This window comes from Python bivittatus, unplaced genomic scaffold (assembly GCF_059951505.1).
Source record: "Python bivittatus isolate LINGU-HERP-01145 unplaced genomic scaffold, Pbiv_v1 ctg000700_np1212, whole genome shotgun sequence".
NCBI classification, from domain to species: Eukaryota; Metazoa; Chordata; class Lepidosauria; order Squamata; family Pythonidae; genus Python; species Python bivittatus.
In genome coordinates, this window is record NW_028277098.1 from 88,942,976 (window position 1) to 88,969,524 (window position 26,549).

General features: G+C 40.0%; 1 protein-coding gene across 4 annotated transcripts in view; it reads right to left on the reverse strand.

Annotated features, from left to right (window-relative positions):
• Nucleotides 1-17,449: 17,449 nt before the first annotated feature.
• Nucleotides 17,450-26,549, reverse strand: part of ZNF217 (zinc finger protein 217) — a 35,334-nt gene continuing 26,234 nt past the window's right edge. For all 4 annotated transcript variants that reach the window (XM_088153685.1, XM_007423505.4, XM_088153686.1 and 1 more), the window contains exons 4-6: nucleotides 24,962-26,470; nucleotides 21,883-22,009; nucleotides 17,450-20,067 (exon numbers count right to left, since the gene is read on the reverse strand). In XM_088153685.1, coding sequence (XP_088009811.1) covers nucleotides 21,900-22,009; nucleotides 24,962-26,470 — 1,619 coding nt within the window. In that variant the 3' untranslated portion in view covers nucleotides 17,450-20,067; nucleotides 21,883-21,899. The remainder of the gene's footprint in view (nucleotides 20,068-21,882; nucleotides 22,010-24,961; nucleotides 26,471-26,549) is intronic.

The window sequence follows — 26,549 nt, forward strand, 5'->3', positions numbered from 1 at the left end:
GTGAAGGCTAGCATAAGGATTGTTGCATCAAGGTTGGGGAAAGCTGCATAAAACCTCTAACTTGGACTGAAAGGTTCCTTGGGAAAAACAACCAACCTGCACTGTCCTAAATATCCACTTCAAGTACAGTACCCTTCAACATTTCACAGATGGAAATAGGATGTTCCCATTCTCCTACTCCAAGATTCTTGGACTGAACCTACTCCAACTAGTACATGATCTTGAAGGTTCCGCTCTCTTTCCTGTATGATGCACTCATATTACTCATATTACCTTACATAATAGCCCTTGTTCAGTGACTTAAAAATTATCCATGGATGTTTTTTTCCTAAAAAATTACCAGAAAAGAAAGAACAGCTGGCAATAGTGACTGTGCTGAGTGCACACCTGCAGTATGTGAAGTGGCAAACTGTGTATGGTTCGGGTGCAAGTTGTCTCACCTGACTGCCCACAGCTCTGCAGGGTTTCAGACAGAAGTGTTTTCCAGCCCTAGATGGAGATGTGGGATCTTCCAATAGAACCTTAAGAAAAGAGAACTCTTGCAATGTTAACAACATTTTTTAGCAAGATATTCAGCCTCCTCAGTGTTGAAAATATCCTGAGAGGGCATTGCTTACCCAAATTTGGTGTCACTGAGGACCGTTTTCCAGGCCAAGAGCCATATTCTATCCTTGAGTATCATGATGGGGGTTGTACTCCAAGAAGGAGGTGGGGCCAAGACAAGAAGTAGACAGGGATAGATGAAGAAATTGGTTAGGTCCAAAAATGTATTGAGTTAATTTAATTCCTGTTTAAATTAATTTAAACGAACTGCTACACGATTATTTTTTTGTGTGAAAACCATTATTTTCTTTTCTACCACATTAAGAATGATGTGGTAACAACTGGAAGAGTATTTGGTAAAGCACAACCAAGGCTTAGGAGGCCCACATGGCTCATGGGTTTCAGGTTGTGGACCACTGTTCTGGGAACCCTTACATTACTCTTAGCAACCCTGATTTCACAAACCTTTTCACATATTTCATAGCGATTCAGAAAGCGTCCAGTGACTATGTAGTCAGTGATCCCCTAATAAAGGGAGGGCCTAACAGCTCTGTGATGGATAAGCAAGTTAGAGTAGCAGGCATCATCCCTGTACACCCCCTTCTGTTCAAGCAAGCCCACAATTTTGCAATAGGAGTTGTGATTTCTTTGGGGCAAGGACCAGAAAAGCAGGAATACCAGTCCTAGCAGAATAAAAGAATTAGAGAACATGAAACACCTGTTAGGAGTCCCCTTCTTACCAACATCATCATCTTCATCATTGTTATTTCTAGACTGGGGAAGTACTAGTACAGTAGGAGCAGTGCTACTGGTATTCCTAATAATAATAATAACTTCCATCATTTATAACAATAAAACTAAGTCATGGGATATCCCTTATGGAATGCAAATTAATTCACCCTATATTATTTGTTGTATTAACCAATGGCCAACAATTCTCCACAACCGGAATGACACATTAGGCATAATTAGAACCTATTAGACATTATGAGTAATGATTTCCAAAACTGAGCCGCATTTGACTAACTTCTTTGTAGGTTTTATTTAATAAGTTTTATTCAGTCTGGGTTGCTGACCTGTAATAAAGAATTTGATTTGACTAACTTCTTTGCCAGCCTTTCTTTCCTTTATTTTATGATATTCAAATTTCAAAGCAATGGCCCTATCTTACTTCTTTGTTTCTCCATTTCTTTCCGTTCTCTCATTTAAATTCTCTCTGACCATTGTGAATTCGGGTTATTTATGATGCAATCTGTGTCAGGCCCTGGATTGCTGTCACACAAATTCAAGGCTTGCGGGCCATAAACCAGGTGTGATTGAGATACCAAGCCTTCTCCTCTCCTTTACTCTATTTCAGATGGATGGCTCTGTTTAATACTTCGTTTCCCTAATCATTCCCTTATTCCCCTTAATGTTCTCAGTGAATTGGGCAATGTTTCACATTACAGAATTTGGAAGCAGAAACCAATACTCGGAAAGGAATAATGTAGAGTTCTTTTCTTTCTTTAAGTTTCCTTTGCTTTTTGCTCACTGCAGATAGACTGGAGAAGTGGAAAAGAGACAGTTTTCCTAAGATCCCTCCTTGTCTTTTAGGATAGAGGCCTTTGTGTGTGTGAAAACACCAACATGTATGTAATGTTTATGTTGCTAAAATACCTGAAGAAGTAGCATGCATTTCTGGAGGTTCCTGAGAAATTCAACTATTTATGTTTGCAACTCACTGGGAACAATTACAGCAGCACATCTTTTTGTGGGTGTGTGGAGGGGGGGCATCAAGCTGCACAACATCTAGTGCAGCTTGATGAAATTCACTCCAGGTACCAGATTCCATGCAGGTCCAAGACTGTTCTTGCCCTGATGAGGCCATGTGCATCATCTTCTCATTCAGGCTGCTAGCACAAAATTGAAACTTTAACAAGATTAGTCACATGGGCAGCTCATTTGTTTGGCTTTCAGCCTCACTCTTAAAGATGCAAAAAACTAGAAATACTCTGAATTTAACCTGCCTTACTTCCAAAGTGGTGCAGATTTCAAAATAATGTAGCCACCCAACAAGGGAAGGTGATAAGTATTGCTACTAAATCCAGGCTGCAGAACTTCGGAGAAAATAGTAGTAACAGGATACAGAAACTCTTCTGTTGTCATCTTGTGATCAGATGTTTACATCCCAGATGTGGCAGGCCTCAGTCTCCTTAACTTTTCATCCTTTTTGAGGTGGCAAAATCAAGATGGATTAGCAATATACAATTGCACTCAAAAATATTTGGAGGTTGAATTCAGCTTTCCTCATCCTATTCATTCCTGATATGTTGTGCTATATTACCTCTCATTTTCACACAGCAGGGCATGTCTGGAAATGATGGAAGATGGTTTCCAAAACATCTGGAGGGTACTAGGGTGGGAAAGACTGCACTAGAAGTTGTGTATGCCAGATTATCTTATTTTATTCTCTGAATCATTTGAGTGACAAATACTACTTCATTCTCTGGATGGCTAAATTGGTACAAGCATGGATCTTGAAGGTGCCAACCTTTTTTCAGAAAATAATGCTAATCTGCTGAAATGATTCAGGTGAAAATGTACGAACACATACCCAGTTGCTTGGGCTTGCTATATGTTTGGACTATGGACTTAATAGGGTTATGGGAAAATGCTCTTTAGAGGCAATTCATATTATCTCAGGTGTTTTAAAATGTTGAATTTGGCCCTGCTGCACCAGGAGCTTATCCATTTATTCTGCTGTATGCAAATGTCCTAATGTTCTGTTCCAAAGTTCTGCACTGGTGGCACCATAGCATGTTCACCATAAAACCTGAAGAGAACTGGACAACCTTTGAAGAAATCCTCAGTGTACAGACATCTGACTCTGGACTCTCATGAACAGATCATATCCACAGATATACTGTATACATCCTCTGGGGGAGATGGGTGGCATATTCATTTAATAAATAAATAAAAATATACCACAAACAAGACTCTTACATCATCCTGCTGCATGACATCTCTAAAAGATGCCCTGATGAGTAACCAACTATCCCTGTCTGCAATGCACAGGAATAAACAGAGAAATACAGCAAAGCTTTCTCCAACCTGATCTCACTAGATATGTCATATTTCAACTGCCACCACCCCCAGCATGGAAGTTGCAGTCCAGTATACTAGGAGGCACCAGGAAAGGCTCTTGTAAGATATGAGGAACTACAGTATCTCAGAAAAGATCAGCCTGTGTGGCTGTGATCAAATAGGTCTAGTGATTGTCTTCCTTTGCCCTTAGGTTGCTAATCAGTTGAGCTGATTTTGTCAGAAAGCATCACCAACAGTCCCTGAGTAAAAGAATTCTTTACTTCAAGGCTAACTGCAATGGACTTAAATAAATAAAGGACTTAAGGTTCACATTTGCCCATTGCTCCAAAATAATAACATGTATCTGACCTATTTATTGCTTTATTACAACTAAACACTTCAGTGTTGTTTAGTGCCTAGGCAAGTTGCACTACATTGGACTACAAAATCGGTTATAAAATCAAAATCAAGTAATCCAAACTATAGTAACATCATCAATAAACAACCGCAGTTCATACAATTGCAGCATGGGTAACATTTATCCTGGGAAAATTCTGTGAAAAAGCAGCATTTTCATGGCCTTCTGGAATATTAGTGAGGGGTGGGGCATTCTGATTTTATGAAGCAAACTGTGCTTTCTGGGAACTACCCACCCACCCCATTTCTCTCAGGATGAGGATCTGCAGGCACGCCTCTCTGCCTGCGCCTGGGAGGGTATCTTTCCAGGTTCTGTTAGGTTGAGAAACCTAACTTGGATTACTTGATTTTGATTTTATAACTGATTTTGTAGTCCAATGTAGTGCAACTTGCCTAGGCACTAAACAACACTGAAGTGCTTAGTTGTAATAAAGCAATAAATAGGTCAGATACATGTTATTATTTTGGAGCAATGGGCAAATGTGAACCTTAAGTCCTTTATTTATTTAGGGCTACTCACAGACCAAGGTCAGTTTGGCTGGTGATAAAAGCTGAGAATAAGTCCAGAAATAAAGCATGGGGAGGCAGAGCTCCAGAATACTTTTTAATGGCTGGTGCAAACCTGTGACGTATATTCTTCCTCTCGATCCTTTGCACTTGAAGATTGGTAAGTTTCTTCAGCATCTTGACTTCACTTTGTTTAAGCTCCCTACAGTTCTGTCTGCCTGATTTGTAATTACAGCTAGACACTGGAGTATGGCATGTATTGTATTAATTATACACAGGTGACAAATGGTTTTCATACATCACTTCCAGGCCCTGGGATCTAATCCCAGTTCTTCAATGCAGAGGAGAGGCCAGAGGCTTACTTCATTTACTCACATCTTTTCTGGGGTCTACCTGTGTGCTAATGGGAGGCTTGAAAAGTACATTTTGTTTTTTACTAGAAAGTTGAGATCCAGCAAATGAAGCCAGGAGCAAAAAGCAAACAATAAAATTAAAGAATTCTAAGCCCCTGAATTTGTTTTAACTATGAAAACTGTGTGGTGTTCACAGTCCTTCTGCACAAAAGCTATACTCAGGGCTGGACAAGCATTCTTCTGTTCACAGCAGTATACCAGAGGGGAAGGCATGAACACCTGGGAATCTGAAACAGGTACTGGAAGCCCACCAGTAGATCCAGATCTGCTTCTGCCCTCTGCTGCCCTAAAACAGATCAGCAACCAAGAATTCCACTATCCCTTGAATCCATCTCACTTTCCTCTATTATGATGGGGGTCTTAGCATGTCCCTGGCTGCCAAATCCTTTCAACTCTTACCCTTGCATATAGATAATTATCACCAGCAAGTGAGACTGGGATTTGTAGCTCTTAAAGGGAGCCTATCACACAGCGTGGCACACAACTCTAGCCTTCTTCAGAAGAACTCATCATGCACTGAATTAACATGGAGAGGGGATGCTGTGATGACCTGTCATGGTGAGTACAAGCTTGCTCCATCCATCTCATCCGTCTCCAACACTGAAGCCATTGTCATGTACACAGGCTTCCCTGTTGGAGACATTTAGGCTGTAAACATGGATGATTGAGGTGGGAGAGTTGGTGCGCACTTAGACTGCTCGTGTATTGATTCCTGGGTTGTCAGAGGTGGCCCCCAGGCCCCTGCAATAATTCTTTCTCTGGAATTCAGTGCTCTCATGGGAAATCAAGGGCTTGGCTTGAGTAGATAGGATACTTTATTGCCCATACAAGCAACCTTTGTTATGATGAAGGGCAGCTTCTACTGAGACTAAGAATCTGGTCGAATGCACAATTACACAAGTTTACATCCTGATCTTCTTTCTCCGGCCCATTTCTGCAGACCCTTTGTAGTCCAGTTCTCATGCTGGCCGGTTGGTGGTACCAGGCCTGGGTTTATAAGGTGGTCACATCTGGTCCCAGGCTCCTCATTTCTCAGCTTGACAGGCAGAGGATTTGTTTTAAATATTCTGAAGCATGATCTACACTAATTAAGCCTCAATGTTTCCCTCAAGGCTTGCAGCTCAGGCCAGATATTTCAGCCCTTGGACCTCCACATCTGGGAAAGTTATCCATTTTCCCTCCCCTACAAATCCTTGGTCCCTGAAGAGATGGAGCCTTTATAAATCACCTTCTACTGAAAAAGGAAGCTATATACATGCTTGAAGGTAGCAAAGGAAAAAAAAATCTGAAATTCAGATATTAAACAAAAAGCTAAACAAAAAACAAAACCCAATCCTCAACACATATTTCATTAGAGGGCTCTACTAGCTGATAAATGCATCTTCAAGATATGTTCTTTAAAAAGGCCATCTTTCCTCTATTATACATCATGCTTATGTATCTGTGTGTGTGTGTGTGTGTGTGTGTGTGTATTTATTTACTAAGACTGCTATGCTGCTGCAATTGACAATGAAACTGAGCAGCTTACATTCCTCACTTAATCCACATTATCAAAATTAATAAAATAACAACACTCTTGATAATCCAGTCAGCTGGTGCTACTCCTACCCAAACCCATTCACAGTCCACCCATCTACAAAGGCCCTTTGGAAAAGCCAGGTCTTAACTGATTTCCAAAATTGCAGCATGAAATCAGCCAACTTAATCTACAGGGGTACTGTATGCTTTGCCAGTGGAGTGATCTATTACAGAGAAGGCTTACACTCAGAGTCCTTGATGGTGACATTCCCTGGGGATCAAGCCTTCCATACCGGATCTCAGCTGATCTCAGCCAACGCAGAGTCTTGGAGAAGGTGGTCTCACAGATATCCAGGTTCTGAGCCCTAAAGCAGTTTAAAGCTGGTAACCAGCACCTTGAAATCACCAGGAAGCCAACCTGCAACCAATGTAGTTCCACAAATAGTGGGGTTACATGGGAATGCATCCATCATTCAAAAATGAGCTTGTTCTTACTCAGTTCTTCACTTATGGTGTCTTCCAAGCTTCAGTTACTTACTGAGATTCCATGAAAGTTCCCATAAAGGACTTTTTTAAATACAGGATTTTTTATGCAGACCTGGGTGGAGCAGAGACTGGGTTGGGCATAGAACACAGTGCACTTTTAAATCATTGGTGCTGTTCCCTCCACTAGGGACTTAACAGTGTCTTCTGCAATCCAACCATTGTTATACCAATAAAACACTAATGAAACAATTTATATCATCTCAGTATTCTTGGGTGATGCTAAAAGATGTCAGAACTAGTGGGGTATTGCCATTATGAGTGGATGAAATGTACATGAAGGGGTCTTTTTGTTCTCTTTTACATGCCTTCCTGGTGACTGCCTGGACTTGTTCCTGCAGTTTTCTTTGAACATTTTCAGAAGTGGTGTGCCATTGGCTTCTTTATAGGGTTGAAAGAGAGGGACTGGCCCAAAGTCACCCAGCTGGCTTTGTGCTTAGGACTAGAATTCCTAGTCTCCCAGTTTTGAGCCCAGTCCCTTTAACCACTACATCAATCTGGCTCTCGTACATGAAGTTACTCATAATTGATTTGTCTTGTGCCTTGGATTTTTGCTAATGGTATACAGACTGGGAATTAAAGTCCAATGTATTTGGAGATCATCAGGTTAATGAGGGCTGATGTATGTACAAAGCATACATTCCACCACTGAAGTACCACCTCACACCCAAAATCCAGTAACCCTCTTTTTTATTGAGATGCTGTCTTCAACATTAACATATATAAAACACACAAATCTGGCTAGAAAGATACCTGCTATATTCTATTAGGCATTGGTGTAATTAGTCAATATCCAGTCAGTTGAAAGGTCCTTGTATTTATAAGACACCTGAGTTTTGAACTGATCATTTTTAGAGGACTTTGACAATGTATATTTCACAAGGTCCCTCCTGGGCAAAATAAAACATTTAGATATGGAGAGATGACTAAGAACAGCCAATGAATCATGGAAAGCTTGAGAGAAAAAAAAATATTTGATCACGCAGTTCAACTCTTGAGCAGGATGGGTCCTTAAAGGATGTGTCCCAAAGCTTTTGTTAAGTTCATTTGAATTAGCTTTAGCCATGGGAATCTGGTGATTGTGCAGAGGAAATCATCAATGCTGTGGAAGGAACCATACGAATAAATACAAAACCAACAGAGCAAACCAACAGGACTTCTGTGGAGACCTGGAGAGACTGAAAAGTTTAGGTGCATTTAATTTCTTTTCATGCATTATTCACAAATAGGGCATTTCAGCACTGAAGCAAAAGCAGGGTTGCACTTAGAGCAGTGTTGTCCAAACTTGGCCACTTTAAGATGAGGGACTTCAACTCCCAGAATTCCCCAACCAGCATGGCTGGCTGGGGAATTCTGGGAGTTGAAGTCCACTCATCTTAAAGTGGCCAAGTTTGGACAACACTGACTTAGAGACTGTACATTCTGGACATTCCTCCATCATTCTGCATTTAGTAATAACGCACCAGAAACTGTTCTGGGCTGTTTTGGAGTCAATTCAAATTGATTTGGACATCACGACCCTCCGGACAAGGGGACGTTCTTCTGTTTCTGAGTCTACAGAGTTTGCAGGCAACAGCCACATTGAAAGAATGTGGTTTTTTTTTTCCTGTCCAATAGCTAAACACAGAGAACTGTCAGCCAATTGGGCCTCACGTGTCAGCCAGTAATGGAGTGCTTTGCTCCTAAGCACCTAAACATATCTCCCTTCCCTCTTCATAAAAATAAGAGAATACGTTTCTGTGTAGAAAACCACAATTGCTTTAACAGTCTTCATGCTACTGGAGTTGGCAATCCTGCATTTTGGCTTCAGTACCTAACTGCGCAAGTTAGAAGGTGGGAGCTAAGGGAAGTCAAGAATGTCTTTCCAGAGTGCACAGATCACCTTTTCAAGCAGAAGCCAGAAATATATTGTTTCTTTCACGCTGTCTGTGGATACAAAGGTGCTGGCACGGGGATATACTGTACAGAAATTGCTTGCAGTTGCAAGACCCTGGTTATGACATTGTATGATCAGCAGAGAATTCCTCTCACATACTTCCTGGCTCTGCACTTTCCTCTGAAAGTGGACCCTTAATTTACCAGGATACCATCAATCAATCAATCAATCAATCAATCAATCAATCAATCTAACTTCATGCTGCCAGTTGCTGATTTTAGTTGTTTATATTTCATTCCTTTTCAAAATGTGCATGCCCCTCTCCAAAACGCTGGATGAAAATGGCAAATTATATGCTGCAGACCGTTCTCAGTGGAATAAAAAAAAGAGCAGACACACTATTTCAAGCCTGTAGGCTGGGATTATGTATTCATGAAACCGTATTGTAGTTTTGTTAGGTAAAGCACTGTACACAGTACCCAGCTACTAATGGTTGCCAACCATGGTTTATTGTTTTGAAAAAATTATATATCAGGTCACTAAGCCTTGGTTGAGAAATTGTGATTGAAGCAAATCATGGCTTACTGGGATATGTAAACTCTGTTAAATAGGGCAGCATTTGAGCTGGTCACTACATCTCAGAAAGAGTTACGGTAGAGCTGGAAAGGGGGCAAAAAGGATCACTTAAAATGACCAAGGATTTTAGAGAAATTGAAGAACCTTTTGGTCTCTTAATACACCTAATAAGGTAAGGGTACCTGTCCCCTCTAAAGATTTCTTTTTAATTTCTTCCATGAAGTCCAATTTCAGAAAAATAGCAAAAATCAGTTGAAAGGCTGTAGAAATCAAGATGTAATGTTTTAAAAAACACTTAAATCCAAGAAGGATTTAATAAGTTCATTTTAAGGGTAATGCTGGCTGGGTGACTTTGAGCCAGTCACTCTCTCTCTCAGCCCTACTCACCTCACAGGGTTGTTGTTGTGGGGAAAATAGGAGGAGGAAGGAGGATTAGCTATGTTCACCACCTTGAGTTGTTTATAAAAATAAAAGGCAGGATAAAAAAATCTTTATATATACATACATACATACATACATACATACATACATACATACATACGTCTGTCTGCCTGTATAGTTCAAATGTCCACTGCACAGTTGCAGAAGAGTTTGGGTTTCATCCAACCTTTTTCTAGACAATCAGACTGAGAAGCCAAATATGGCATTTTTCGCTGACATTTTTTAATTCACAGAACTTTGGCAGGTGGGCTTGGTTCAGCTTACAGAAGATTGGAAAGAATTTTTCATTCTCTCCTCCAGCCCAACGTGCAGCCATCATAGCCTTAGATCATACTGATGATCCAGTCCCATGTTCTCTACCCTTTCTGCAATATACAACTTGGCTGATGTGCTTGAGTTACTCAATAAGTCACTGTATTCTGTAGGGACCATTTCCCAAATGAATAGGCATAGTGTTGAATTTGGATATTTATTGTTTCAGTTCTGCAGCATCAATTTATGAAGAATTGGCCAAAGAATCCAAACAGTATGGAATTAATGTTTCCATAGCTTCAAATCCATTTTTGCAATTTTGAATAGAGCCATGCTTATCCATGCAGCTAAAGCAGAGGTGGAAAACCAGCTGCAAACACCTTGTCTGCAACTGCTGAAGAATTGCAAGTAACGTATTTCTCCCTACGAACAAGTTCCTTCTATCCTTGGGGAAGGCGTGTTCTTCTGTTTCAAATGGGCTAGGTCCAGGTGCTTTTCATAGGAGGAGGGAATACAAATGTGATGCCTCCTTTGAGCAGTCAAGTTTCACAAAACTGCATCTTAGTCCCTTTTGACTTTGCCATTCTATAATTAAACATATTTGAAAGCAGTTGCAAAGAAGCATCTCATGGTCAGAAGACACCATTACTGCTATCTGAGATCACTCATATCCTCCTTTTTAAAACACAAATGAACAACTTTTACCTCCCACCTCGGGCAGATGAAATGCTTTTTGGAAGAGCTGGATGATTACGAGGAACAAAAGAGGAAATATGCTATAAACTCACTTTAGAGCACTGGAACTCACTTCACTTACACTAAAATATTCAATTTATGGGCCATTTTGAATCCATTGGTAATTTACTGCCCTAAGTGCAGAGGCGATTTTAATACAAACCTATTTTTTTCCTGCTTTTACCAGCTCTCTCCCCTTGTTGCTCTCCACTCTGCAAGGAAGGGGAACAAATATTTCACATATGAATCCAAGGCTGTGTTTTTAAATGTTGCACACTTTGAACAGCTGCAATGAAATGGGAGCTCCCTGTATTCTTCTTTGCCAGAAACCTCCTTTTAAGGGAGGTTCAGGCAAGATCCCAATATTTAAGATTAGGGCTTGCAAACATGGGACCTTGCCATCTAGCAATGGTGAACTAGGAAAAGGACATTTCCAGCAAAGGAGATACCACAATCACAACTTAGCAGTGACCAACATCTGGCAGGCCCCAGAGATTGCCCAACCCTGCTCTAATGCCTATCATACCCTAAGAGCAACTGTGCCCGAGTAGTTTTCCCAAGTGATGGGCAACAATTTCCATGATGCTAACTGTGAATTATGGGAAGTGTAGACCAACACATTTGGAAGAAACTGGTTTGCATACATTGCCTTGAAGAAGTGAGTTCTGCACAAATTGAAATGGGACAGTTTATTGTACTGTGCATATTAAAGATGAACATATATGGGAACTCATGCAAATACCCCTTACGTCATCGAAATATTAAAAATCATAAATTTGTATTAGCAGGAGTATGCTTTTTGAATAACTACGTTAAAAAAAAAGACATTTTATTCTTGTTCCCTCAGATTCCACTAAGATAACCACAAACAAGAACCCCGGAAAACCGTTTTCTTCATACCTATTAAAATTAGCAGGTCTTAAATTATGATTTGTAAAGCAACAATTTTACAAGACTCATTAAGAACAGAAACTTCCTTTTCAATTAGTCGTAATCGTTAGAACTGGAGGAGTGCTTATGGCATTCACGTGCCATTGAAAAAGCTCAAAAGCTTTGGAATAGGAAGGTAAAAATTCTACTTTAGAATTTCTATGTGGGTCTCCTCTTGAAATCTAACAAAAGGTACATAGGACACCTCTTTCCACCTGTGCTGGAAGTAGATTTGCAAAAGAGGCAGGCCTTGTTTTCAGAAGAAAAAAATCTTAGCAATATCTGTAGGCTAGGAATTTGATGTTGGAGCGCTGATGATGTGAACTCTTACACTCACCTTATACTTATGAATGTCCATGCGCGTGCATGCACACACACACACACACACACAGAGAGAGAGAGAGAAACTGCATCAATGCAGAATCCATTTCTATATAAATGGAATCCTCCATACACAATGGAATGCCTGGGATTGTCAGAGTCTTCTGCTGGTTGGGATCACAGGAGTTGAAGTCCAGAAGATCTGCTCTACTTCAGGAAAGGCTGGTTTACAATATACAGTCTTCCTCAAAAAGGTAATTGTTGCCTATCAAGTCTTTTGCATGATGATAAGTATAGATAGGTATACGTATTGTTTAGAAGCAGTAGACATCAGTCAATACTGATTGCAAAAACCACTGATACAAAACTGATAATGTGCAAGCGTCCCTTAGTTTCTTTACTGAACCTACATGTATATGAAATTCCTTTAGACCAAAGCAAGCTACATCAACTGGTCCATCACCGATCTCTCTTAGTGGTATCAAAGAAAGATGATTCTTGAAGATATCAGACATTTAATGAGTTCGTCTTCACTTTCTTCAGAGGAAAGATTTGTGTTCTCTGATGGATAGCCTACCTGTGACTACGTCAGTGAGCAGGCAAAACCAAAAATTAGGTGGTGTAATGGCAAAATAGGCAGGGCGTTCTTCTCTCACACCATTCATAATTATCTGTATATGCTCATAGTCCTTCCCCCCCCCCCTTATCCTCCATCAATATAAAGCATGTACTAACTTTACTATAACTTAGGCATGTTGACAACTATTTATATTCATCTCACCAGTCAAGAATTCACAACAGGATTATTGCACTATTTCAAGCCTTTGGTTCTATCATTTTTAATTTTTACTGAATATATTGCTTGCATTCTAGTGATGTCAAAGTTTTTTTTAAAAAAATAGTGTATTGTGTGAGACTAGGCTGAAGCTGCCATAACCTAAAGATGAAGCAGGCAGTAAGCAGAGAGGACAAAAGCCAGGAAACTTATCTATGAGATCCCTTCAGGGAGGTAGATAAGAAGGAAGCAAGTTGTTAAGGAAAAAACAAAGGACCTGAACCAGAATAAGGAAGTTGAGCACATGGAAACCCTCACCCCAATCGCATCAACTTGTAAATCAACCCAGCAAGGACTTTTGGGGATAAAAAGGGGTCCCAAAGCCCGCCCACTCTGAGTCACCTTTGGATCCAGACTTGGCGGCTTTGCTTCCTTCCCTCTAGCTAGTGCCTGGCAGCCTAGTTGGGAAGGAAGGGAGGGTGGATGAGCGTGCGTGGGTGCGTGTGTGTGTGTGCGTGTATGAGAAAGAGCAAATGTACCTTGCAACCAGTTTTGCTGTTACTTTAAATTCACTGGGTCTCCATGTATTACAAAGAACCCCTTGTGCCTCAGTGTTCGGTTGGAAGTGATTTGTGTATATCCCTAATTATTTTCCGGCGGTTGACAGGGCTGTGTGTCTGTCTGCTCCAGCCACACTTATTTGGAAAACCCAGGTAGAAAGCAAGGGGGGCTGACAAGATCCATGTGCCTCAACAGGCTGTGAGTGTGTAAGTGACCATAAGCCAAACCTGGGAGCAGCGTGTGTAACAATTGCCCAATACAGATGTATTAATTTACCACCAAGGATGACCCCAAACACACCAATGTTATGTGTAGTCTTGAAAGGCAGAAACTATTACTTGTGCCTGCAGAGACCAACCACAAAGTATCTTCTGTGTAAACATTTTTTTTTTAACTTTCTTTTCCAAATCATAGTTCATGTAGGAGTATTCTAGGTCCCGTCTATGAGTTCATACTGTCACCTTGTGGTCACACAACTCACAAATTATTCTAAAATAGGATTTCCTAATGCTGCTGCTTTTAGGAATATCTGATCAGGCTAACATACACAACATGACAATTATCTATATCAGCCTTCCCTGAACTGGCACTGACCAGAAGGGTTGGGAGTTGCAATCCCAATGCATCTAGAAGGCATTGGGTTTGGGAAAACTGACCTACTGCAATTAAGCCATTTAATTTCATTTAGCTATTTCAGAGAAGCTGAAGTTTGATAAGGTAATTTAGGCCATACAGGTAGTCCTTGACTTACAACCACAACAGGGACCAGAAAATTCATTGTTAAGCAGTGCAGTTAAGTGAGGCATCACACGACTGCACCCAATTCTACTTTTGCCACGGTTGTTAAGCGAGACATCACGTGACCTCAACTTGTGACCTTCTCTGCTGGCTTCTCCATTGACTTTGCTTGTCAGAAGCCAGCTGGGAAGGTCGCAAATGGCAATCACATGACTGCAGGACACTGCAACTGTCATAAATGTGCAATGGTAGTCAAGCGCCCAAATCATGATCATGTGACTGCAGGGACTCTGCAGCAGTCATGTGAGGACCGGTCATCATTTTTTTCAGCACCATTGTAACTTTGGTCATTAAACTAATGGTCATAAGTTGAGGACTACCTGTGCGTGTTCATCCTCTGTTCAGCCAAGAATCCAAATATAGTATCCTACAAACAGGTCTCCTATTGTGTTGCAAGCCACCTGAAAAAGGGGCACCTGACACCTCCCCAAATTGCTGTTACCATTAGGTAGTTGTACTTATTTAACCAACATGTTTCCCTCAGACTTAAAACCATTATTTTGTGACCTCAATCCAGGAATAGAGAATAGCTCATGCTATCTTCTGAGATACCCTTCTGGGTACCTGAGGAGAGCAATCACCTCCCACCTTAATCTCTCCTTATAAGGCATATAATATAGTTCCCATTTCTCTGATCTTAACTTTCCTTCTTGGAATCCATTCCACTTGGTCTTAATCTTTCTTAAAGTATAGAGCCTAAAACTGGGCCAAGTACTTAAGTGGGGACTGATCAATACAAAATGAAAGTGAACTCTTACTTCCTATGATTTAGAAAGTAATACAGAAAGTATTCCTATTGATGCAGCCCCAAATTACCTCTGTACTTTTTTGCTGCCATGTCACACTGCTGACCTATATTCAGTTTGGGATCAAGTGCGATTGCTAAGTCTGTTTTACAAGCATTATTTATAGAACTAGAATTAAGTGTTTGTTGAATGAGTATTATTTTCAGAGTACATTAAGATGCCTTAAGAGACACTTCCATGCTGGTGCTATTCTCCTGTTCCCAGAAGGAGCAAAGCTGGTGGATCATCACTGCCCTTTTTCCCGCAAGTCTAATCATCTAAGTGGTTAGAATATTTATTTGCTTATTTCAAATACACACACACACACACACACACACACACACACACACACACCCCTTTATTATATAGAATCAACATTGATGTAACAGCCCTATTCAGTTGATGGGCAGGTACAGTAGCATGAATTGGTTCTGATAGAAGATAAAGAATATGAAATAGGGTATGTTGCAGAGACTTGAGTGGGAGACGGGATGGACAACTTGTGATTGTTCAGATATTATTGGACTCCAAATTCAAGCAGTCATTAAACATCTAAACAGAAAAATGATTTAAAATGGAAGTCAATTACAAATATACTTGAGCTGACATTTGTAAGAGTAAAATCAAATTGCTATTTTCCAGTGTTCACTACTAAGCACCTGTACAAAAAGGGTTTAAAGCTATTTGGGAAATTGTGTAAACTGGCCTTGGGGTGCCCCCTTGTGGGCTGCATCAGACAGACTTAGAAATCTGGGCAAATGCTACTTTTTCAGCTGCTGGGATGAAGTGACTTTGAAAAGCTAAGAAATTGTGTCCAAGGAACAACATCTTTTACCCAAAAGAAAATCAATCTTTCTCCAAAGCAGGCCTTCCTGATAGGGACTGCATGGGAAAATAATTTTATAAAATCTCAGGCCTTGGTGGGATCACGACCAATTAGGCAAAATCCTACATTCCGTTTAGAGCCTAAAATTTAGACTATCTGGCTAATACAATAGATAAATGATTACTATATTAAATGGATTGGAAATCAAAACTTTTTATGCAGCATGCCCCTATGAAATTTAGAAAGTGTGTTATTGCAAATTATTATTTTTTCCTTTTTTAATGATGAGATCTTATAGTTTAGCTATCCACAGAACTCAAAGTGGATAGAAGGAAACCACAGGACTGAAACTGTTTGCCATGAAACCATCTGAAGCAATACAATGAAATTTAGCCACTCCTTCAATTACTTATTTTTCCTGCTTTGATGAAACTGCATTAAATATTATTTCCAGCTAGCCATCCACTGCTTTTACTTAAACCTGAATCTGTATACAGTAGCAGCATCTGATCAGTGGGCAAAATGCAGTGGAAGGTTATGCTTAAAAAAAAAAACCTTCAACGTAACTCAAAACAAAAACTTTAGCTAGAGGTACAAAAGGCTGAACCTGGGGTCTTCTGTAATTCCTGGGTTCTGCTCCTGTGGTCTAGGTCTAGACCCTACTCTCTCCAAGCCACCATTAAATCTAATTTACAGAATATCATTGTTTGCACATACAGTGGTTTGGTGAACCCAGTGTTTTTCAAACTTGGCAACTTTAAGATGTGTGGACTTCAATTCCCAGAATTCCCCAGCCAATTCTGGGAATTGAAGTCCACACATCTTAAAGTTGCCAAGTTTGAAAAACACTGGGTTAAACCAAGGACTAGCTGAAGCAGACCATGTGGGACAGCTAGCATTCAAACCAAAGCACAGCATATGCTTTTAGTGATCTGACTGAACTAAGGCAAAATCTACAATCTCTAAGCTCGTTTTACATGGTTGCTTCTTGGCAAAGCACGCATTGGTCCTAGTAGACCGCAGGAAAAACTTCCATTTATGGTGGTGTCCACAGGATCTTGCTGCTTTTGTCAGATGAATGCAGCATCATGGCACAAACTCTGCCTCTTTTGGGCATGCTTGGCACCTCGCAATGCATGTAGAAAAGGGTGGAGCCTACATGCTGTAACACTGCCTTCATCAATCTGACTCCCCCTGCCCCCAACCACATTGGCCACTGTTGAGGGCTGCAAGCTTTTTAATTCCACTCTCAGTACACACACACACACACACACACACACACACACACACACTCACACTCCTTGGAAATTCAATTTCTCAAATATATTGGCAGGATCAAAGACTGAATTTTCTTTGTAACCATGTGGAATAATAAACAAACTTAGGATACCATCGTCCTCAAATCATAACCACGAATCAACATTCTCCCTGTTTGATTCTTTTCAAATATATTCAGATGACAAAAAAGGACAACAGGAGTATTTGCAAAACAAAAACAAAAACCCGATCCCTCACCATGTCTGTATTTACATCACATATAACAAATTCCACTGAATTGAAAACACAGCATAAATTAAATGATTTTTATGGTGTCTACAGCTCAACAATGTAAGAGTAACAATTAAAATAAATCAAGGTAGAAGGAAATAAATATAACAAGTGTACCAGTATTCTCCTCACTACTACCAAAAAGAGGAAAAGGAAGAAAGACACATACAGTAGTATCCCATAGTTAATACTGATGGGCAAAACCTATTTTGGGGACCAATGTTGTAATATACAAATAACTGCTGCACAAGTCGTCTTTTCCTTTTGATGTTGGTTTGTACCACACCTCTGCCCAGAAAGGTTCAGTGGACTATGCTTAAGGCTTCTTTTGCAACATCCCACCAGCAGCTTTCCCCCACCTGGACATCCTCCAGATGGATCAGCTCAAAGAATGACCAGGCCACTGTGGAACCTGCTGCTTATGTGGAGAGTTGAAGTCTATACAACATGCAGAAGTTGCTTGATTCTATGCTGCAAATAGAACATCAGAAATGTGAAGGCACGTAATGCTATTCCCTCCTGGAACCCAACCCAACTCTGATACAGACTAGATACAGGGCTTTTCATAGAAACTTTCAGTAGGACAGCAAAAAGCTTGTGCTGCAGTAATTCCCATGCTTAAAAGGATGCTCTGACTGGGAACTGACTGCCTGTGTTCTTAATTCTGTCCCAAATTGAGAAGGATGCCTATAAGCTTCCAAAAGACTGCACCAACAAAAAGCAAGAGATGCTTTTAAAAACTATAATTAAATACAGTCCTGGTCTTTTTTTTTTTTTTAAATTATCATTTCATTAAGCAAAATTACTTAAAAACAGAGAGAAGGAAAAAAGAGACAAGACTCATTGAAGGATCAGGCAAAAATAGATCAACCATCTTCCAAATGTATTCATCTTCAAAAATAGGCTATAAAAGTGCAAAACTAGGAAAACAAATCTAGATTTTATGTACATATGGCTCAGCTTATGAACAGGAAAAGGGTAAATTTTGTACAATTTCCTGATACACAGCACTTCATTACATTGCCAGTTTTACAGAGATACATTTTTTTCACACACAGGAAGTCAGAAAATTAAAATGCTTCCAAAGTTGCTTGCTGGGTGTGAAGAAAACTTCCAAGAATGTCTACCTAGCTTCTGCAAATTTACATCTGATAGGAAACACATTCAACAGTGCAAAAGGTATTTTTGAAACCGTTTTTGTTCTGGAAACACGGGTATGTCAAACTGAAAATAACATTAAGGTGTTGTTAAAGGCTTTACAAAATGCTTTGAACATCCAGCTTCAACACGCACAATTCATTTTTCAGTCAGCAGACAATTCTCCTATTCAATTTTCAGTCCTGTGCAATGGGGAAAAAAACCTCTTGGATCTAAATACAAAACAAAACCAGCAAATCACGATTCCTTGTTAAACTTGTCACTCAATTTTGGGCTGAACTACTCATGAAGTGTATACGCACAAAAATTACAAGACCACTATACACACAATCTTGGTTTGGGCAAATGATGTTGGGCATAGGTCCTGACTTTTCAGATGGGAACCCAAGTAGTATTATGTGGCTACGTGGAGAACTGTGGCCTTCTATGAGAAGGGACCACAAGCCACCAATTCAAGGCAATTGCTGTGTGCATCACAGTGTGTCTAAAAATTTTATCTTGACCCAAAGCAAACAGCCTTTGTGATAGGGACAAGCAGAACAGGAATGCATGAGCAACCTGGGGGAATCTTCTATGAAGCCATGTGAGGGAGGCAGATTGAACCTTCAGTTTGTCAAGTAAATATGCAAGAGTTGTTATATTCACATATATGAGTTGGTATGGTGATTGGCCTTTCCTCTCAGGCATATGTACAAAATCTATTTACATCTATACATTTTTGCAATATGATGCACATGTAGAGGTGAAAACAGCATTAAGAAAAAGGGATGAACCGAAATACCCAGAAGGGATTCAGCTAGAAACATTCTACGTCCAACTGTACTAGAGGAATCATGTCTTTATATCAAGGGTTTGAGTAGTTTTACTTCCTACACTAATAGAGAGTGCAACCAATTCCATTCCCTTGTGGAAGCGATGCTGGGAAAAAAACAAAAACAAGATTCAATTTGAGAAAGTATATGATTTCTCCAAAGAAGATATGGTCTTGTTTGGTGCTAAATGTTCCTGATGTAATCTGAGAGGTAATTAATTGTGCTTAAGATGAACATAAGTAGTACATGGTTCTTTGAAAACTGGTTTTTACAGAAGAAAACAAAACCTGACAATATTCAGACAAAAATCCTCTTTGTATTTCAGTGAGAGAAACAGAACGCACAGCTTTACCTGAGATGCAAGGAACTGCACACAGCATCAGCAGCACTCACATATGCAAAAATATATTTAAGTTGAATATTTGGTCTACAGTAATTCTAAGAAAAAAATATTACTCAAGGTTGGGAACTGATACACACACATGGACAACACTGCCTTGGACAACAATGTTTACATTGCTTCATCCAAACAGGATCAGATCTTCCGTTACACAACTGTAGTGTTTTTCTCTATGCACAGTAAAATCACAGCTTAGTTTGGTAGCTTTTGCCATTCTATCATTCTCAAGAGATGAACTGTAAGGGAATTCAAAGTCTGCATCTTCATACCTGGAATACACAAACAAAAAAGTTCTTTTCAAATGACTCACAACAGATGGAAAAACAATATTGATAGCATTATTGTTTCAAGGGCTTGTAAATGGATTGATCTTCTTAAAGTTTTACTGCAAAATGCAGGAAATACGGTGTTGAGGTTTAGATAAAAACTCGATTTGGGGGGGGTCAGATTTCATTTTACATAATATATGGTTGCAATTGAAACTGGCATATGGAAACTATGATGTGTTTGCTGTAAAGTAACAGAATACTTACCAGCAATACCTGCTAGGGACAAGGTTTTACACTGAAACTAAGTCTAAATTCTAGTAAGCAGCCTTAACCTCAGAGCCATCCATATACTTAGGAAGAATTGTCGATACTTTATGGTGAAACAAAACACACATACTCTGGAAACTAAACACAGAACATTCCCGGGGAGCAAAAAAAATAACCCAGTGTTTATATTACCATCATCGTCATTGCTCTTTCTCTTACTATACAATATTTATTTATTTGTTAGAGTTATATCCTGCCTTTAGAACATTAACGCTTTAGAACTCAAAAACTATTTGAGACATTAAATCAATCTTTGCCAGGATTTAACAGAGTGCTATACTGTAGTTTGGAAAAAGCGAACAACTGGAGGCAGGGCCAAATGACAGGTCTGATCACTGGAAGATCTAAGCCAGTAGCCTGAAACTAGTCTGTCTCAAAGAGTCTAGCAACAGCTCGCTATAATTCAGAGCAATATTTGTACGCCAAACTGTGTCTTCTTTCATTCGAACCTGTTTTTCTTAAAGATAGCAACCACATAGGCCCAGAATTACACTTTGATTTCTTGAGCATCTCTATGTCTTTCTGGCAGCAGGACAACCACCATGGGAGAAAAGATTTTAGCTAAATGCTGTTACGGCTGTCATTTCAGTGAAGCAAAATAGATCTGAGCAGAAGCCTAATTTAGACTCTGCCTTTCTCTCCCAGTAAGATATATTGGTGAACAACCCTTCCAGTAGCTATAGCAAGCATTAGACAGTGATGGATACTGGGATCTGTAGTTCAGCAATATTTAGAGGGTTATAGATTTCCCAGTCCTGCATTAAAATTCTTACATTAATAGAAAGTAAAATGCACAATTTTCTGGACAGGTTCTCTTTATTTACATGTAATGCTATTTTAATAGTCTGACCACTGCTTAACATATATTCCAGTTCTTCCTCTAACATTTTCCAAATTGGAGATGTCCAAATTGTGTCTCCCAACCCAATCTTGAAAATGGCTATTTGAGATATTTCAAAAGTTACTGCCAAACTCTAATTTTTAATATGCCAGAATGGGAAATGTGTTAAACATATGGGGAATAATCTTGTTTATTGTATTTAATTAATGCATATTTAATTAACTTTAAGTAAAATCATATTTCATTTTTGTCTTGGCTCACCCATACTTTGGAATACAAGTCCCAGAACACCACTCAGAAGCCAAGGGTAACCCATGGTCTCCCCAAAGTTGCACACGCTTTGAACTAGACCATTTACCCAAACTTTTAATTTTCCAGATGTTTAGGGTCACGACAGATGGGAGATTTTGGACCTGTAGTCCTGACAATCCACAAAGCGCTGAATTGGAGAAAATTGCTTTACATTAGAGGGGGAGCCTGATGCCCTCCAAGTGTTACAGAACCATAACTCCCAGAAACCCCAGTCAGCATGGATAAAATGGTAAACGATGGAGGGCGCTGCAATTCAGCAAGATGTGGAGGCCCATAGGCCTTCCCGATAGCACTGGAACTGTAAAATGTATGTTTCTGTATAAAATGTGCCTTACCATCTGTTGCAGCCAAATCATGTTTTCTTATCATTCAGGCGGTTATGGGCATTGCCAATAAAGCTCTCATAATTTCGCTTTTGTAGCAAGGTACTAGACAGGTGTTGATACGAGACTGGTCTTTTTCCTAAAAACAAACAATCGTTACAACATATTAACAAAGGAATACAAATAAGACAGGACTGTTAAGTGCACGATATCTATAAACGCATCTGATGTATTTCTCTCAGCCACTAAAACGTGTTACTGCCTGCTCATAGAATACAGAACTCTGAAATATTCAGATGAACCCCCCGCCCCATTTTCAAGTATATGATAATGAAACCTAGACATCTTTGCATTACAGCTGATTAAGCATTATTATTTAACTAAAATCTCAGGAAGATCCTCCAGTAGCTGTTGTTTCCATTATCTTTCATAATCTTAATGCCTTTGGACTCCATCCCAGTGCAATATTCCTCTATGATGCTACACTGAGGCTCAGAGGCATTCTGGGAGAATTAGCATAGTAGCCGCTGTAAATATTTAGGCTGTCTAAACGTTAGACTAAGGGAGCCCCACTACTGCCCTGCCCAGACTGCTGGAGCTTGCTGTAATCATTGGTTAATGACTCTTCCAAACCGAAACTAGAAGGCTAACGTTGGGTGCATCTTCCTAGGATCTTCTCAGGCACTGATATGCTCATCACCAAAAACCAAACAACAAGAAAGGCAAGAATTTATGCTGTAAATCAGATCCTATCAGATTTTTTTTTTAAAAAAAAGAGCTCTTAAAAAAACAGATGCACACACACTCATTATCCAGGAACGAGGATATACATGTGGATGGCTGGTCTGAATTTTCTAATCAAAAATCTTCACCCAAGTTATTCCTTGGCATTACAGAGTCTGTCAATGAGCATGGGTACCCTCAAATCTCCTTGCTGCACAAATCTTTTGCACATCTAGAATCATTAAGTTTGAAGTCCAATCAGCCATCAGTTACAACCTCCCCAGCACCTGGTTATTCAGGGTTGGCTTGTTAACATTAACTTACATGGAAACACATTGCACTTTTATATGTAAATATTTTAAAACTGCATTTTGTGCAAGCAGACCCAACTGAAGAGTCATAATTATTTCAAACTGTTATCATGTTGTACCTTTGTGGGTGGTGTTTCTGGAAAGGATAAAGAGTACCTGCTATCCACCTACAAAACACAGTAAGTAAGATAGTATGGTTTTCTACCATCTCATCGCACCTCAGCTTGAAGGACAGACAAGATCTATCAAAACTCAGCAGTTCAGGGTAATTCTACTTTTCTTTCTCTACACCTGATACTTGGTATTGCACCTCTTTGGGCTTAATACCGAAGCTGCTGGTCTCACTAGTATTTAGATGAGAGATCACCGGGAATTCCAGTGTAAAATAGACTGGGAAGTTGAAAAAAACTTCTCAAAGAAAATGGCAAACAGCTTCCTTATTACATAGATGTGCCCACGTGGCCACCCGAAGTTGAGCTTAACTCAAAGGAGACTTTGCTTTTTAAAACTAAACAGACTTGGACCTGCCCAACTGCTGGAATAGTGGTGACACAGATAATACTTCATGGCTTAATAACTTCTAGGTTGCTTGGGTGGGAAGCCAAGGAGAACTTATTTTAAGCCATTTTGGGCTTTCTAAAAGGTGAAGTGGGCTAAACGTTTTATGCAAAGTTGTTCTAGTTGGCATAGAACACCCTGAAAGATTCTAGGAGACAATGTCAATACTTTTCAGAAAGAAATATTAAAGGCACACAGAACCTGCAATACTGCATTGCAGTATTTTAATTTTGAAAGCTCTGGTTGAGGATTTCAACTAGTAATGCCGTCCTTCCAGATAATATGTTAGCTTGAATGCAGGTTAATATACTCTTCTACCCAGTTTTCCATTTGTACTTTTTTTAACATTCAAAATATTTGGGGGGGGGGATTACAGAGGTTAGCAAGTATGCTTATTCTCACTTGGACTTTGTTGCTGCCCCCCCCAAACCCCTGTTTTGTACTCCTGCATATCTCAGAATACATTAAATGCCTTTTGGCTCCAATCTTATCCACAACCCAAATGATTAAAAACAACCATTCCGCTGGGAGAAACTGAAAAAACACCAACCACCCAAGCATTTAGGAGTTAAATTTGTCTTGATAATTGATCATCTAGAGTTTGCATATTCTAATGATATTTTAAAATCACAAGGGACAAATTAGAATGGAGAAACTGTCAATTGATTGGTTTTTAACATGTCTTTACACGCAACTGACAAATATTTGCCCAACGCAGGCTTTCCCAACTTGGTGTTATCCAGATGTATTGGATATCAAGCCTCATAATCCCCTGTGACAGGGTGTACATGCTGAGGCACCCTAGGGCCTCATGTATTTCACAGGCCCCTTGCATTCAGGCCCCTGAACCCCACCAAAATTGGCCACCAAACTGTAAGGGACAGAAGCAGCTGATTATGAAGTAAACAAGGAACAATCGTGTTAAATATATTTAATAAATTTACCTTGAATTACACCTGAATAAAAAAGAAATCTAAAGTAGTTCAGCCTACACTCAAAATCTGAGGGCAGCCCTCAACCCAAAAACGTTGAGCACTCCTATTCCTGGGATTACTGTAATTGAAGGTAACAGGTTGAAGGAAGGCTCATGCTTCCAGAAACATGCCCACAGTGGGAAAAGATAAAGGAAAGGGCTGCACCTGAGGGATCCTGCACGTGCTTTATAAGCACTAGATGGGAAGTTTAATCCCTAGATTTTTCAAAATTCCTGCCTGAACCCCCGGACAGACACCTACAAGCCAATGTGGCTGAAATTAAACATCTCAGTGGTCTAACTTAGTATCAGGCAGCTATCTAAATACAAAAAGCAAGTGTAAAGCAAATGCTAGTTTGGAGGACATCTTACAAATGCATCAAGAGTCAGATGAAATTCTGGCTTGTTCTCCTGTGGCCAGTGCAATGGCTGTAAAAGATTATAATTTCATTCAGCAAGTATTCTTTGTTTTAAAGAACAGTTTGTTTTGCCATCATTCATTGCAAGGAGCTAAGAAAGTATATACCTTCTTTTGAAGAGCTGGGGACATGGCTGCTACTTGATCCACAGGAACTGGAAAATGGCCCAGGGCCGTACGTTTCATATGGCTTTAGAACAGTCATGGGATTTATAGCATCTCCTTCAGAGCTCATGAGCCCTTGCTTGATAGGCAGGAGAGAGGAGGCAAGCTTGGTGTGTGAACATTCCTGAGGGAGCAGACCTGAATATTTGCCTGAAAGAGGTAACCTGGCAGCATCGTTTTCTGTCCGGTGTCGGGCAGAATCAATCTGTTCCAGAGCAAAGAGACTAGGCCTAACTCTTTTAAAAGCCAGTCCATCAAATCCCACGTATCTGTTCCCAGCAGATCTGTTACTGAGAAACTCTATTCCTCGACTACTTGACCCAGAAGCTTTGTTCAAAGGGTTCTCCAAAGAGCTGCTGAGGCTGCTGCTCCCTATTCCTAACTGAGAAGCCAAAAGTCTTGCTTTGCCTTTATCTTGTACTGAAATGCTACTAGGGCTGTGGTGCATTTCCTGCTGTGGTCTACAGTTATTCATCTGAGGGCCCATCATTTGGGGTTTGCACGATTTCAAGTTGCTTGGTGCCAGGCTGCTGGAGTTTTGCCCTGGAAGAATGGGTCCTTTGCTTTGTGGGGTGGGACACTGCCTCGCCTTCTCCACATGCAGAGATTTTGACTGGGTGAGCAAGGGAGATTTGATTTTCCCAGAATTAAGAGGGAGTGGTGGCACGTCCTTGCCCAAAAGATAGGGTGGGCATCCTGTACGTCTGGCTTTATGAGCTGCCTTATTTCTAATACTACTTTTAGTAACAGCATTGAGATTATTAGCAGACTTATGCACCAACCGTTGATGCATTATTAGAACTTCTGGATATAACGTCCGGAAAGTACAAAAGGGACAGGTGCTGGTTGCTAAGGAACACCGAGAATGAGGAATTACTGGCGCATCCTGAGAAGAGGCGGTAGATAAATTTAAGGGCTTTTCTTGAACTGTTAATCTGCATTTTGAGTTTTCAGTAACGTCGCTTAAAAGATCCGCATTTGTTCGGCCAGCATAAAACACATTTTCTGCTAGTTCGGAATTATTTTTTTCAGTTCTATTAACAAGACTGTTTGCCTGAAGTTCTGCTGTGTTTTTTTCAAATGTTAAAACTGAAACAGATGCACCCTTTTTCAAGCCATCACAGTCTAAGCCTTTGCTCGTGTCCTGAGTTATAGTTTTTGGTGCACTCTGAAAAGGGTAAAGCTCTTCTTTCTGCTGTTTTAGAGGTGGGACTACTCCTTTGGCATCTTTGGCATCTTCAAGGAGCCTTTTCAGATTTTTGGTTTCTGGAGCATGACCGCTTACTGACAAGAAGCCCGTCTCCTGAGAAGGCAATAACCCTTTACTGTCATTTTTCAGATCTGCTGCAGCTTCTGTATGTTTGTCCTTGTGATGTCTCTCCAAGTGATAGCGCAAAGATGTTTTCTGCGCAGCTGCATACTCACAAAATTCACATTTGTATGGTTTTTCGCCTGCAAAAGTAATGAGCCAAAAGTCAGAAAATCCTCATTTCCTTCTTTTAATTCATCGGAAAACAGAAATGAATTCTGG